The sequence below is a fragment of the Syngnathus scovelli genome, chromosome 12 (assembly GCF_024217435.2).
Source record: "Syngnathus scovelli strain Florida chromosome 12, RoL_Ssco_1.2, whole genome shotgun sequence".
Lineage (NCBI taxonomy): Eukaryota > Metazoa > Chordata > Actinopteri > Syngnathiformes > Syngnathidae > Syngnathus > Syngnathus scovelli.
In genome coordinates this window covers 13,032,493-13,048,015 of record NC_090858.1, presented here as the reverse complement: position 1 = coordinate 13,048,015, position 15,523 = coordinate 13,032,493, and the positions used below count along the sequence as shown (strand labels likewise).

General features: G+C 40.5%; 1 protein-coding gene across 7 annotated transcripts in view; it reads right to left on the bottom strand.

Annotated features, from left to right (window-relative positions):
* The window catches only part of LOC125978096 (echinoderm microtubule-associated protein-like 4), a 75,918-nt gene that overhangs the window by 37,672 nt on the left and 22,723 nt on the right, over nt 1-15,523 (bottom strand). For 5 of the 7 annotated variants that reach the window (XM_049735132.2, XM_049735139.2, XM_068652474.1 and 2 more), the window contains exons 2-3: nt 12,839-13,009; nt 11,539-11,644 (exon numbers count right to left, since the gene is read on the bottom strand). In XM_049735132.2, coding sequence (XP_049591089.1) covers nt 11,539-11,644; nt 12,839-13,009 — 277 coding nt within the window. The remainder of the gene's footprint in view (nt 1-11,538; nt 11,645-12,838; nt 13,010-15,523) is intronic. The other 2 variants (XM_068652475.1, XM_068652478.1) reach the window with 1 other exon arrangement.

Here is a 15,523-nt window from a genome sequence, read left to right as displayed (position 1 = left end):
GACTAAAAGTCGCTCCGGAATATAGGTCGCATTAGCCATAAAATACACAATAACGTGAAAAAAACATAGATAAGTCGCTCCGGGGTATAAGTCGCATTTTGGGGGGAAATTTATTCGACAAAATCCAACACCAAGGACAGACACGAACGAGCAACAACAGGCTAAACGATAGGTATGCTAACGTGACATAAACACAAACGATGAGCTGAGAACAGGCCTGACGTAACATTCTGAGTAATTAAAAAAAACTATTACATAAATAATACGTTTATAAAACCATCTGTGTCACTCCAATTCATTAAATCCATCGATCGTCCTTTGTCAACAATGGGTGCGCGCGGCTGACGGCGCTTGCAGTTCAAAATATTCCACAGGCCCATATAACGATATATAAATTACCGTATTTTCCGGACTATAAGTCGCTCCGGAGTATAAGTCGCACCAGCCATAAAATGCCCCAAATAGTGAAAAAAAACATATATAAGTCGCTCCGGAGTATAAGTCGCATTTTGGGGGGCAATTTATTCGACAAAATCCCACACCAAAAACAGTCCTGAACGAGCAACAACAGGCTAAACGATAGCAACAACAGGCTAAACGATAGGTATGCTAACGTGACAAACACAAACAAAGAGCTGAGAACGGGCCTGATGTAACATATAGAGTGATTAAGGACAACTATTACATGAATAACATGTTTATAAAACCATCGGTGTCACTCCAATTCATTAAATCCATCGATCATTCGATACGATAGCAACAGGCTAAACGATAGGTATGCTAACGTGACAAACACAAATGAGGAGCTGAGAACGGGCCTGACGTAACATATAGAGTGATTTAGGACAACCATTACATAAATAACATATTTATAAAACCATCGGTGTCACTCCAATTCATTAAATCCATCGATCGTTCTTTGTCAACAATGGCTGCACGCGGCTGAGGGCGCTTGCACTTCAAAATATTCCACAGGCTCATATAATGATAGATAAACTATATTTCAAATAACTATAATATAAGCAATAATATTATCAAACCATCCGTGCACTTTAAATCCATTAAATCCATCGATCAAATTCCTCGTCCTTTGTCAACATCGCCGCGCGTGCGCCCTGACCCTCGTCTTTATTCCACAGATCTAGTATATAACTATATTGCAGCGTTAACAAAGTACAAGGATAGACGTGGGTTTGGTAAACGGCTCTTTATTCCACAAAACAAACTTCCAAGCGTGTGGCGGCGTGTACTTCCAGACACGAGAGCTCCATGGCAGAGGACCGGGCGTGCGTAATGGCCATGTCCGAGCCCCATGCACCGTTCGCGGACAGCCACTCGGCCGAGCGCCGGCCCCCGACTCAGTAGAGTAGGACCCGGCGTGCGTAAAAGCCATAATAGTTTTTCAAACCTTCTATGTCACTCCAAATCCTTAATTCCTTCAAACTCTTTGTCCTCCGTGTCACTTAGAAATGATCACCGCGAATGATGCCGGTATGACGTGGGTCGCGCCGCGCGGTGCCACTGACGTCACTTGAAATAGTAATCCATTGGTACATCACAGTTCTCCAAACTTTCTTTCTGCTGCTCGATTACTGTTTTCAGCTGCATATTTTACAACTTGAAGTTTGTAACTTGCAAAATATGACTTTCTTTTTGGTGCCATTTTTCTTAAGCCCACCCAGTTGATGAGTCACGGCCAACGGTGAAATTTAAAGCGCCCTCATCCAGTTTCGTCTGAAAATATAATTTTTTTCAGATGTAGTTTTTTGTTTTGTTTATTTGGTTGTTTTATCAAAGACAAAGTCTGCTTTATTGTCGATTTTTTTTTTCCATATACCAAGACACACAAAGAGAATGAAATTACGTTCCCACTATCCCTCGGTGAGATAGTACACATATGCATACAAGCAACACAAAAAAAAACAAGAAGGCATAGACAATGAATAAATAAGAGTGTTGAATAAATGATAAATAAACAAATAATAATAAATAATAATAATAAATATAAGAGGAGCAAACAGACAGTGGACTTGGATATGGTGCTTTAAAGTGTTAATTTCTTTATTTGATGTTTTCTCTATTTTTTATGTTTTAAATATGTTCAAGATAAAGATATAAAAGCATGTTAAGTGATCAACTATACTAAAAATAACATGGGAAGTGGTCAACTATACTTTTAAGTGATGTCTTAATGATCAAGTAAAAATTTGTGGAAAAAAACCCATATATAAGTCGCTCCTGAGTATAAGTCGCCCCCCCCACCCAAACTATGAATAAAAACGCGACTTATAGTCCGGAAATTACGGTAGATATCAAATAACTATTATATAAGCAATAATATTATCAAACCATCTGTGCACTCTAAATCATTAAATCCATCGATCAAATTCCTCGTCCTTTGTCAACAACGCCATGCGTGCGCCCTGACGTCAACCTCGTCGTTATTCCACAGATCTAGTATATAACTATATTGTAGCGTTAACAAAGTACAAGGAAAGACGTGGGTTTAGTGAACGGCTCTTTATTTAACAAAACAAATTTTCAGGCGTGTGGCGGCATGGACTTGCAGCCACAGAGGTGGAAGAGAGATCCATAGAATAGGACCGGGCGTGCGTAAAAGCCATGACCAAGCCCCATCCACCGTCCCCGGACAGCCACCCGGCCGAGCGCCGGCCCCCGACTTCTATCCACGGAGGTGAAAGAAAGCTCCGTAGAGTAGGACCGAGCATGCGTAAAAGCCATAATAGTTTTTCAAACCTTCTGTGTCACTCCAAATCCTTAAATTCTTCAAACTCTTCGTCCTCCGTGTCACTTAGAAACAAAGCTGCTAATGATGCCGATAGTACGTGTGGTGGGGCCCTTTGTCATCCCATGATCAATCTTTGTCCTTTTTGTAAACAACCGCCGCGCCACGCCGCGCTGTGCTGCTGACGTCACTTGAAATTCAAATTACAGTAATCCCTTGCTACATCGCGGTTCCACTTTTTTTTGGGGGGTGTTGGAATAATTTTAAGTGAAGCTTTGGCCTGCCAGACCTGGAGGCCTCGCCTTTACGAGTTTATCTTTTCCTTTTATCTAGGTTCTTCGTTTTATGTGATAGGGATGTCTTTTGATCCCTGTCAGCCATTTGTATCCTTCCTGTCCTTATGTTGTCTGTGTGTTTTCGTTCCCGTAAGAGGCCTTCACTGACAATGAGCAGGGCTTATTTGCATAGGTGACATGTTCTTTGTTTGATTCACAGGAACTTCATTCCTTTTCATTTAGATATAGGTTTGGTTCATAGATTGTAGTTTATCAGACCTGTTTTTCTTTGTTAAAGGTTACATACAGTTAGAAGTAGTTGCATAAAAGTTATCCCATATTTACTCAATGTTTGTTTAAGGAACTGCATACCGGTTACCTCACGTTTGCTTAATGTGTGTTGAAGTGTTTAGGACAAGTTACTTATTATTATTATGTGTTAATTTACCAAGTAGATAAAGTTAGCGAAGGTCTAGTTGCATTTGTTCCACAGCAAAGCGGCAATCAACGTGCTTCAAGGTATTTGATCACAGTCGAGGACGAGTCAGCCAACTGTGAGGGCAGACGGCTGGGGACGGCCTCCGCGGGGGGTCACGAGCCAACAGCGAAGTGCTAATTCACACCACACTACATTCTTTTGCTAATCAGAGTTGCTACAGACACAATCCCCCCTCCCTTTAGTGTAGCAACGCCTCTGTAACCAGGGCAACCATAACATTAAAAAGAGGGGCACGTGGAGTAAGGACTCAGAACTGATGGAGGTTGTAACTGAGATTGCTTTCTCTATCGTTCTCCTCGTGAGTAAACCTGTTCTGGTTGTCTTCTCCTCTTCATTCCAGTGAGTGATTTAATGTCTAATCGTATTTAGACCCAACATTTAATTGGTCCTTCGAACCGGATGCCAACACACCTGAGGATTCCAGCGGACGGCAGCAGAGATCCAGAAAGACCGCGCGCGGCAGGACCTCCCTAGGTGGGGTCCTAGAATCCTTTTCAAGGGCTGGCTGTCTGCTCGTCAGCTGAGATCTAAGGGTTGAAGGCAGTCCGAGGTGCAGAGGTGACAAGAACCAGAGGGTGAGTTTGTTTTTTTTATAAAAGAAATGAGCGGCCGAGGGCTCGTTGTGCCCTATAAAAGTCCTAGGACAGAACGGAGAGGTTCGTTTTAAAGGTACCAAAACGGAGAGGTCCGTTTAAATAAAAGTTACACAACGCAGATGTAACAAACCGGTTAAATACAGAACGGAAAGGTTCGTTCTAAAGGTACCAAAACGGAAAGGTCCGTTTAAATAAAAGTTAAACAACGCAGGTGTAACAAACCGGTTAAATAAAAGGACAGAGGTGTCCGACGGAGAGGTCCGTCTAAAAAGGTCAGCGGAAGTCCACGTGATGCCGAAAATTCCGTAATACTGAGTGATTGAGAGTGTGAATGGGAATATGTATCACTAGATACAGTATTCCATATTAAAGCAGTGGGGAACACATAACGTGGTTCTGTGGACGCAATAGGCAAGGATTCTACACCAGAACGCTGGTAGAAGTGAGAATCACCACAGGATCTTTTCGTTATCCCACTGGAAACACCCGACTTTAGAAACCCCTATGGTTTTACAGTTGGGACCAAATTGATTAAAATGGGGAACGGGAAGAGTAAAAATAATATCCGAGATAATCTTAAATGTAAAGATTGGAAAATAATTGAAAGGCAGGATCCCGACCGACTTAAAATAAAACTCGATAAATGGGTTAAGAAATATAAATTTGAGGGACAACTAAAAACAACCAAATTGATAGAACTTAGAGGCGCCATGAAAGAGAAAACAAAGAGAGACCCTAGAAAGATGAAAAAAGAAGGAGATGAGGATGTGGTGTTTTGGCTCAAAGTAGCAGGAGAGAGAGAGAGGGGAGAAAAAGAGAAAGTGGAAAAGGCACTGTATTGTAGGAAGGAAGATGATGAGACTGGGCCTAATGGTAGGCAGGCAAGAGATAATCAAAATTTACAGAGAGCTTGAGAAGAAGGGGGAGGTGTAGAGGAAGTAGAGAAGCGCGTAGGGAAAGCACATGCTACAACTTCAAAACATAAGGTCATAGAGAAGTTGTATCCACAAATACCCGACACTGGTGCACAAGAGGGGTCAACCCCCCCTTATGGGTTAACAGACAGAGCCACCAGACGGAAAAACCCAATAGAAATGGATTGGTCAAAGGAAATGAGAGCAAATTATACAGAAATAGGGAGAACAAAGCAAAATGATAATGAAACCTTTGATGAATATCAAGTGCGCATGACAGAAGTATTTAAATTACACAGTGGACTGGTGGAAGATAATGCGCCCCAAGGGGCTTATCAACAGCAATTAAAAAATGCCATCCACGTAGGGTCCAGGCCAGCAATACAAATTAGGGTGATCAATAATTATATAGGCATGACCACCGGAACTTTGGAGGAATACATAAATCACGCCCTCCATGCAGAAAGAGTAGTAATAGACAAACAAAAATGAAAATAAATGAAAGCTCCAAAAGACACTTCTCTGGTAGACCAGGATAGTGACACTTTTTACCAAAATGCAGGCAGAGGACAGGAAGGCCAGAGAGGGCGAGGAGCAATGTCTAACAGAGAAGGCTTTAGGGGCCGAGGAAGAGGAGTTGTGCAACCTCCAATAGAATGCTGGAGTTGCGGAGAAAAAGGTCACATGGCACGTGACTGCACATATAAACAAAAACAATAATGACTAGTGCAAGATCAAAATAAATCAGATTCTCATGTAATAAAGTGGGGACCTGACAGCCAAAATTAAAGAGAAATTAGCTTAAATATACAGGAGATATTCGTGTTAAAAGGATAAAGTAAGATAAAGAAACACTGAAGTTAAACTTTGCAAAATAAATGGAAAATAATTACAAATAGCTCCTAAAACTAAAATAGAGAATAAATCTGACAAGTAAGATGAGCAAAAAGGTGTTCCGCTCTATGTGGTCTTATATGTTGTGCGTCATCCTCTTGTGCAGGTGTTTGTGTGTGCGTGCGCGCAGAGGATCCTCATGAATGTTGTGTATATGTGTGTGTGAGTGAGATGTGTGTCCTATGGAAGAAATCAGTAATGGAGAATGTTCAGGAGGCTGTTGATCAATAATAGGGTAATTGAGAAGTGGATGATGGTGTGCTTAAGTTGGTTGGAGAACCTAAGATGAGCAGTGTGTGGCAGTAGAGAAAATAAGACGTGTGTGGCAGAAAGTGACTAGAACGGTGGCTTGATAGGACGAAAATAAGAGACAGCAAATGTTGTGTGGAAGACAGTGAAAGATGTTGTATGTGAACATGATGAAAGGGGGCAACAGCAAAGTTGGCCTGCCCTTTGAGAGGGTGAGACTGATAAGCGTGCCTGCGCTCGCGCGTAGTCGCGGGTCGGGGCTGTGCGCGTAGGCCTGTGCTATGCTCGTGTGGGCCGGCATCATGATTGTTGCAGGAAATGGCCAGCCTGTGACCAATCAACATTGATGCCGCGTCCCCCCCTCGCACGGGGGGTGCTATGGCTGTGGGCGAGGCAGGGAAAGTGTGAGTTTCTCAGAGAATGTTTGAAGCAGGGTGATGCTTAAGGAAGATGTGACAACATTAGCATGAAGGATAAAAGGCACTGATGAAAAAAAAAAAAAAAGGTATAACCAAAACGTCAAAATAGAGGATGACGTTTGCGCAGCTCTGTTTGTTGGTATTGTTTGTGATCTGTGTCTCTGCTGTTTTTGTGTTGTCTGTGTGCTGTCAGTGTTATGTGTTAAAAGGATGAAATTGGCTAATATACGTAGGTGCACAAAATAATTTATTAGACTGTAGTCTATCTGATTTGCACCGCAAAACAAAATCAATTTTGAAAAAATAGGAAGTAAAGAAAAGCAAGCAATTTGTTTATGGGCAGAAACTGGTCCACACTGCATTAATGCCTAGCCTTGCTGAAACAAAATTTGAGAGATGGAAAGAACTTGCTTTCTGGAATTAGATGAAGAAAAATCATGTAATAACGACATTTCAAAGCTAAATTTAAAATTTGAGAATAAGAGAGCGATTGAGCTAGTTAAAGTTAAGAAACAACAACAATTAACTATTATATTAATTCACTGGCAGTTATTTTGTTGATTTCCGATTGGTGGATTGGTTTGTCACTTTGAGAAAGAAAAACTTCCGATGCAAATGGGCAGCAATATTATCTGCCCGTACAAATGAACCGATACATATGGGCAGCAAGCAATATTGAGCCATGAAGTTGTCACGTGATGTTGACTTGACACATGGCTCAACAGGGGGGATGAAAGGGCAGTTCAGTCGGCTTTATACAACATATGGATTTCATTCATATTCAAAACATTTATAAAAAAAAAATTTGTAGAGCTTGTTTACCATGTGCTAAACTCAATCCACAGGGTTATAATGCCTGGTCATAATAGATGCATTCTCAAAATGGATTGAATTGGCTTCAAAATAAACACTGAATGCCTTAACAGTGGCAAAAATGTTATGTAACGAAATAATACTTTGGCAACAACAGAAGTTAAAGAATGAAATTAATATCTCTAAAATGAATGTTTGATAATTGGTTTCAGGTAACTACCTATAAGAGTAACTGGTAAAAGAAACGATTGATTGCTAATGGCAAAACAAGCTGCAAACCAGAGAGAAAAAGAAAAAAAGAAAAAAGAAAAAAATGAATATGTCATGTGTATGGGTTTGCGACCGATTCTTTATGTTGTACCATTACAATTGACCAAAGATTGTGTGAAATCTGTCACGTCTACTGATTGTGAAATGTGCAACAGAGCGTTCTGTATAATATCCGTTGAGGAAAAGAAAAGAAACCATTGCTTCTAGAGAATGCAGTCAAGCAAAATTGTATATGTATCGACACGCCAAGATCTGGGGAAAAGCTGGTAAAAACCAAAATGTCTTTAAATTTGAGAGGCGACGATGATCTGACTTTAATTGATGCAATTAGAGTCCCCAGAGGAGTTCCTGATTAATAAGAATTAATTGACCAAATTGCAGCAGGATGGGAGTCTTCCATTTGTTGGGGGTGTACGATAAACAAAAACGTAGACAGGATAAATTACATCCATTACAACGTGCAAAAATTGGGCAATTGGACACAAGCGGGGCTTGAGCCAGTGCATGAACAGCTAGCCACGACTTCCCTAATGGCCTTCCAGAATCGCATTGCTCTTGATATGTTGTTGTCTGAGAAAGGAGGGTTCTGTGCAATGTTCGGAGAACAGTGCTGTACCTTTATCCCCAACAACACCGCCCCTGATGGGAGCCTGACAAAGGCCATTGCAGGCCTGCGATCCCTCAACACGAGGATGAAAGAGCACACACATCAATGTGGGACAACTGGATGCATGCCTTTGGGAAGTATAAAGCACTTGTGTCCTCAATTATAATATCAGTTGCAGTATTTACTGCTATACTCACCTTGTGTGGATGTTGTTGTATTCCATGTCTGCGTGCTCTGTTTAATTGGATGTTGTTGTATTCCATGTCTGCGTGCTCTGTTTAATTGTCTCATCACTACAGCAACATCGCCCATGGAAGACAAGATGGTATGCCTAATGTCTGAACGCCACCATGTTGATGATAACGATGAAGATGAAATTTTTGCACTTGAGTTTACTGACTTTTTCCCAGATCTGTGTGTTTCCGAATGATGATGATGCAACATTTATCCTTTTTAGTGTAAACATATTTGTGCTCATACCTGTGATCCGACAACTGGAAATCGAGTGAAGTGGGTGCTTTTGGTGATGTAAAAATTGAGCAAATATGTGATAAACAGGGGGAAATGTTGGAATAATTTTAAGTGAAGCTGGAGGCCTCGCCTTTACGAGTTTATCTTTTCCTTTTATCTAGATTCTTCCTTTTATGTGATAGGGATGTCTTTTGATCCCTGTCAGCCATTTGTATCCTTCCTGTCCTTATGTTGTCTGTGTGTTTTCGTTCCCGTAAGAGGCCTTCACTGACAATGAGCAGGGCTTATTTGCATAGGTGACATGTTCTTTGTTTGATTCACAGGAACTTCATTCCTTTTCATTTAGATATAGGTTTGGTTCATAGATTGTAGTTTATCAGACCTGTTTTTCTTTGTTAAAGGTTACATACAGTTAGAAGTAGTTGCATAAAAGTTATCCCATATTTACTCAATGTTTGTTTAAGGAACTGCATACCGGTTACCTCACGTTTGCTTAATGTCTGTTGAAGTGTTTAGGACAAGTTACTTATTATTATTATGTGTTAATTTACCAAGTAGATAAAGTTAGTGAAGGTCTAGTTGCATTTGTTCCACAGCAAAGCGGCAATCAACGTGCTTCAAGGTATTTGATCATAGTCGAGGACGAGTCAGCCAACTGTGAGGGAAGACGGCTGGGGACGGCCTCTGCGGGGGGTCACGAGCCAACAGCGAAGTGCTAATTCACACCACACTACATTCTTTTGCTAATCAGCATTGCTACAGACACAACCCCCCCCTCCCTTTAGTGTAGCAACGCCTCTGTAACCAGGGCAACCATAACATTAAAAAGAGGGGCACGTGGAGTAAGGACTCAGAACTGATGGAGGTTGTAACTGAGATTGCTTTCTCTATCGTTCTCATCGCGAGTAAACCTGTTCTGGTTGTCTTCTCCTCTTCATTCCAGTGAGTGATTTAATGTCTAATCGTATTTAGACCCAACAGGGCGAAATTTTTTGAAAAACTATGAAAAAAAACACGATTTATAGTCCGAAAATTACGGTAGTTGAATATCCTATTAGTATACTTTTCCATGATATTCTAATATTTTGAGATAGGATATTTGAATTTTCTTAAGCTGTATGCCACAATCAGCAACATTAATATAATAAAAGGCTTACAATATTTCAGTTGATTTGTAATGAATCCAGAATGTATGACATTTTTGTTTTTTCAATTGCATTACAGAAAATAAAGAACTTTATCACAATATTCTAATTTTATGAGACAGCCCTGTATGTTAAAGTTAAAGTTAAGTAAAGTCCCAATGATCGTCACACACACATGCGGGTGTGGTGACATTTGTCCTCTCCATTTCACCCATCCCCGTGTGATTTTGATCCATCCCCTGGGGGAGAGGGGAGCAGTGAGCAGCAGCGGTGCCGCGCTCAGGAATCATTTGGTGGTCTAACCCCCCGATTCCAACCCTTTATGCTGAGTGCCAAGCAGGGAGGAAACGGGTCCCATTTTTATAGTCTTTGGTATGACCCGGCCGGGGTTTGAACCCACAACCTTCCAGTCTCAGGGCGGACACTCTACCACTAGTCCACTGAGCTGTGCCCGCTCTGCGTCCATTGCAGCCTGGTCATCCTGGAAGTCTGGTCTCTTAAAGCTGCTAATTTTTCCCCCAGTAGGTTTTTTTTTTAGTTTTTCCTTGCCCTCCTGGGAATTTAAGATCAGGGGATATTCGAGAACAACTGTCAATTTTTGGTACATGTGAAGCCCTTTGAGACTTGCCTGTGATTTAGGGCTATATAAATAAACTTGACTTGATTGTTAACCTAGTATATACGTTAATTAATTTAAGTAATTATATTTTATATTGTATTGTTTCACATATTCATTTAAATTGAAAATATATTTTATTTTTTAGTTAGTCAATCAATAATGTGAACATGTATCGTAACATGAACATCTAAGTGAACGTGTTCTGAAAGAGGATCCGGGACTTTTGTGCACGGATATTTGTTTTTTTACTAATTTTTATTTAAAACAAGTTTTCCCAATGTTTTGAAATTGAGCCTGTTGCACTTTTTGGACACAATTTCTCCCGCCGTTGAAAACACACGTTCACACGGCACAGATGAGGCTGGAGTGCAGTGAAGTGGGTCTTTTGATTGACCCAGTATCTGACTTGGGGCTGCTCCATAATTCTTGATAACTTCGAGGATGAACCGCAAAAGATCAGATATTGTTTTAGCAGATCCATCCCGTTGACAATGCGCTTCCTTTAACAGAGCCTAAGCACGCTTCCTTGACAGACTAAAATGCTGCTCATTCGGTCACGTGGCTTTTTAAAAGCGATACGCGCACCGACACGGGGCTTCGCTCTATGAGCTCGACACATGCGCCGACGCATCGGTGTTGCCGGACCCATCACTCGTCCTGACTATTCACCTGTCCTTGACCATGCTCTGATTGCCGCCTGCCTCGACCACCTGCCTGCCTCCGACTCCGACTAAGCGCTGCGTTCTTCTGCTCAGCCACACCAGCCAGACCGGCAGTCCAGCGTTCCACTCCCCCTTTTCCCCGTTTCAATAAAGGTTTGTGCTGCATTTGGTCACCCCATCTCTGTTCCTGACAGTTCCACTTCATATAGACCACAACTGAATGAGTGAAACTTAAAACAGTAGAATTTATTACCGTGATACGTAAGCTTTAAGCATGTATAATTTTTAAACAAGTTGATTTTTGGGCCCTTATGTCAACCATACTTTGTGAGAACCATCTGCTCATGTGTGCGGCTTACCTCTTGGCGGCGGATGACACGGTTTCCTTCCTGGTGGCCGAGGCAGAGTCGCTCTTCCGTTCGGATGTTCCTCCGTTTGTAATGCATGAGTTGGACAATGCTGCACCTGAAGGACGAAGTACACATTGGACAATGTCACAGAGTAAGGAAGGTTTTCCTCATGCGCAAACCGCTGCCGTTCCGCTCACTGGCAGGCGGTCGCAATGTTAGATGTTGATGTAAAGAGGAAGCCACCTTCTCTCTTTCTTGCCCACCACTCTCCCCTTTGTGATTGATAAAAGAAAACAACTCAACAAAGAGGAACCAGGACTCCAGTCTCACATCTTCCCTTTTCTGCTCGTACAGTGGAAGGCCCATTTACAAACACCTCAATGTTATTGATACAAATACTGGCCCAGGTCACGTTGGCACCGTGAGCACACAGATCCCGCTTATTAACCTTTGAGGCTCTCGCCTTCTGTGCACCACACACAATGACACAAATGGCTCTTTGATTCTTCTCATGTACAACCTTAATGTAAAGCTCTTTATGACAGCTCTGCTTGTTTTTTAAGGAACTATACAAAGTTGAACTCAACAAAGGCAAAATGTGCGACGTGGTCATTGTATAAAGCAATATCGACATGATTGTGATATTTAACGTGTCCCTAAAGAAATGACATTTTTATCATCTAATGAAAGATTTTTGTGGCAAAATAAGCAAGCTCAATGTCTTTTTAGCTAATTAGCCAAGATAGCTCAGCTTCACCCATTGGATTGCCTTGCACATTTAAGTTTGCGTCTGACTGGTTTAAATTTAGATAAAAGCACACAACTGCAAGTCTTTGCAATATTATATCACTTTATTTTGGGGAAAATATTGTGCGGTATTCGGGCAGGTCAAACTGTCTTGAAATTTTATGTGGATCTGTCCATCACTTTGCCATGACTTGGATAGCGGCAGTGATTCAACAGCTAGCACGTCAATCAATTCAAGTTAGGGTGCCGTTGTGTTAAGTCCAGCATTGATCAAATGTCAAAATACAGATCAACACTCGCATGTCTGCTTTCAAAATGTTTGATCAAAGCAGTGACCGCATTTGCTGCAAACATTTTCACAGCAAAACATTTTGACTGCAGATAAGCGAGGACCGATAGTAGGTCTCAGTATCTGCATCGGTACATGCTACGGTACCACCCTTTTGCGGTTATTTTACAATCAGCAACTATAAATTAGAAGAATAGAACAATGTCATATTGAAGGAATACTGCTCAATCGGAACACATTGACTTGGCACTCAAGTAAGCTGAAGTAAAGTACCTTTTCCTCCCAGCTGTTTCTTGGCATCTTCCGAAGCCGCCAAACGGCGAAGAACATCGGCCAGTGCAGCTTTCATCACCGTCACTTCGTCTTCTTGCTGCTGCAAACGAAGCTCCAGCGTGCAAAGGCGCTCGTTCACATCCAAAGCGCTGGCGCCCAACATGCTGTCGTCTGTATAGACGTGTTCCGGCAGAGGGTGTTCAGTGTGCAGAGTATCAAATGAAACAGGCTTTGCATGTTTCAAATATATTCAATAAAAAACTCAGATTAAATAAAAACATCAAATTGCCAGCGGTTGCAATTAGGGCAGAGACAATTCCTTGAGTACTTCCATTACAAAAAATAATCGAGGAAATTTCTCTGCCTTGGGTACTTGTTTATTTAAGTGTAATGCTCAAGTCACAGTTTAGCACTGTTTTTTTTTTTTTTTTTTAATATAGATGAAACAAGTATAAAGCATTGGTATACAACATTGAACAAAGTACAAATTATGCAAGGGGTATAAACACATCACGTACATTGAAAATGACAATATGACGTACAAATAGTCATTGTTTTTCTTGCCCTTTTGTTAAACGAGCTACTGATCAACTTTGTATAAGATTGAGTATCATGATAAAAAAAAATTAATTGAGGTTTCTGGTCACTATATTTGCTCTTGTGGCTATTGAATTTAGCAAGAATAAGCAACAAATTTATGATAAAGAACACATCTTTTTTATTTTGTTTTCTAAAAAAAACTAAACAAAACATCTTCCCATTTTAGAGAAGTCCATATAGTGTTCTCCAGTAATAAATCTTCCAAAAGTTCTTCCAAAAAGTTGTAGAGCGTGTACAGATCCAAAAGAGGCGCTGGACAGTCTTAGGGTGGCTTCCACAGAAAGAACAGTTCACATTAATGTCCCTTTTAAACTTTGTCATGTAATGATTCACATGATAAAATTTATGAAGAATTAAGTAATCTGTTTTTTTTTTTTATTTTTGCAAAAATAAGTTACTTGTTTATGAACTGATATATTACCGACGCTATGGTCATTCGTCTTTAACCAATAATAACTGACATTTGTTTAAAGTTAATATTAAACCAGAAGCTTTAGAGAAATCATCAATAACTTGTAGGGCAATGGCAGCTGACTTGCGTTTTTAAGAAAAATTGTGGTATTATCTGCCAGTTGATTAATGACAATCTCTTGGTCTGCTATAGTTACTTCTTCCATTGCACTATTAGAGATATGAGATTCAAGAATTTGGGTACACAGCAAAAAAGGATAAGGACTCATTGGTACACCTCGATGAAGACAAACGAGATGTGCCCATTACAAAGCCTTGACAGCATTGCAAAACACTTCTCCAAAACTAAATTTTTTGAGGAAAAGGACAAACGAATTGTCAACTACCAGATCGGAGTAATCCAAAATGTCCAAGATAAGTCTGATGTCATTGGCGATGTGTCTATTTGTCAAAAATCCAGATTGTGTCTCATCATTGTCTAAAACTAGTTTCATTCACCTGGCTAGCAATAAGGTTATTATTTTGTAATCATTGTTTACGAGACTCATTGGTCTCCAATTATCAAGGGCAAGTAAATCCTTTTTGACCTTAGGAATTAAGGTAATAAGCCCTTGAGTGAGGCTCGGTGGAAGAGTACCCTTTTCAATACTTTCATTATAAACCTGTCGTAAAAATTGAGTTGAATTAAAAGAGAAGGATTTATAAAATTCCGCAACCAAACCAACAATTCCTGGAGCCTTATTGTTTTTAGGGAGCTCAATACATTTTAGAACCTCTTTTTCAATGAGTGTGCTATCACAATAAAGTTTATTTGATACTTTTTTCACAATGTCTACAAGGTTGATAAATTGGGTTGGGACTTTTTCATTAATATTTGATCCATATAGTTTGGAGTAGAAGTTGCAACCAAATTGTGAGATAAATTTGGGATCATCAATAACGGCACTATTTATATTCAGTTGATGAATGGTATTACTGTAATTTCCAGACTATAAGCCGGACCTGATTATAAACCGCACCAGCTATTTTTTTTTGTGTGTGTGTGTGTGTGTGTGTGGGGGGGGGGGGGGGGAATCATGTTTGTTCATATATATAAGCCGCACCAGACCATAAGCCGCAGGTTTTTAATGTTTAATTAACATTTTTAAGAGAATATACACAAAGAATATTATCAGGAAAGAGATGGTTCTTTAGGGACGCATACCTTTTATCAACATAACCTTTATTGACAGAGATGAAGGAGCTCTGCAAACATATAAACATGTATAAATCTCAGCGACGACCACTGTTCCCTCTAAACTGCGCAGCTTCGCAATTGCGCTCTGCTCATGCAGTCTCTACGCAAACAAACTATGCTGCACACAAAATAAAATTCAACATAAACTGATTCATATCTAATGTTACACGTAATCTAATCTAATTAAGTGAACGAATTATTTTCTTTCTGTGCCTTTTTGTTGTGTAAATCAGTGATTGACAGGTGTCCAGCCAATTATATGATATGGTTCACTTACGCTACATAGCCAATCATAGCATTGATAGTGCCTGAAAATATGTCCTGCGCAGGTTACTAGCTAACAACAGTGCGGCGGAGTCAAGAGATGCAAATGCTAAGTTAGCTAACTCCTTATCATGGCGAAACAAACGAGCAGCGACACATCCACTTGCCAAGCC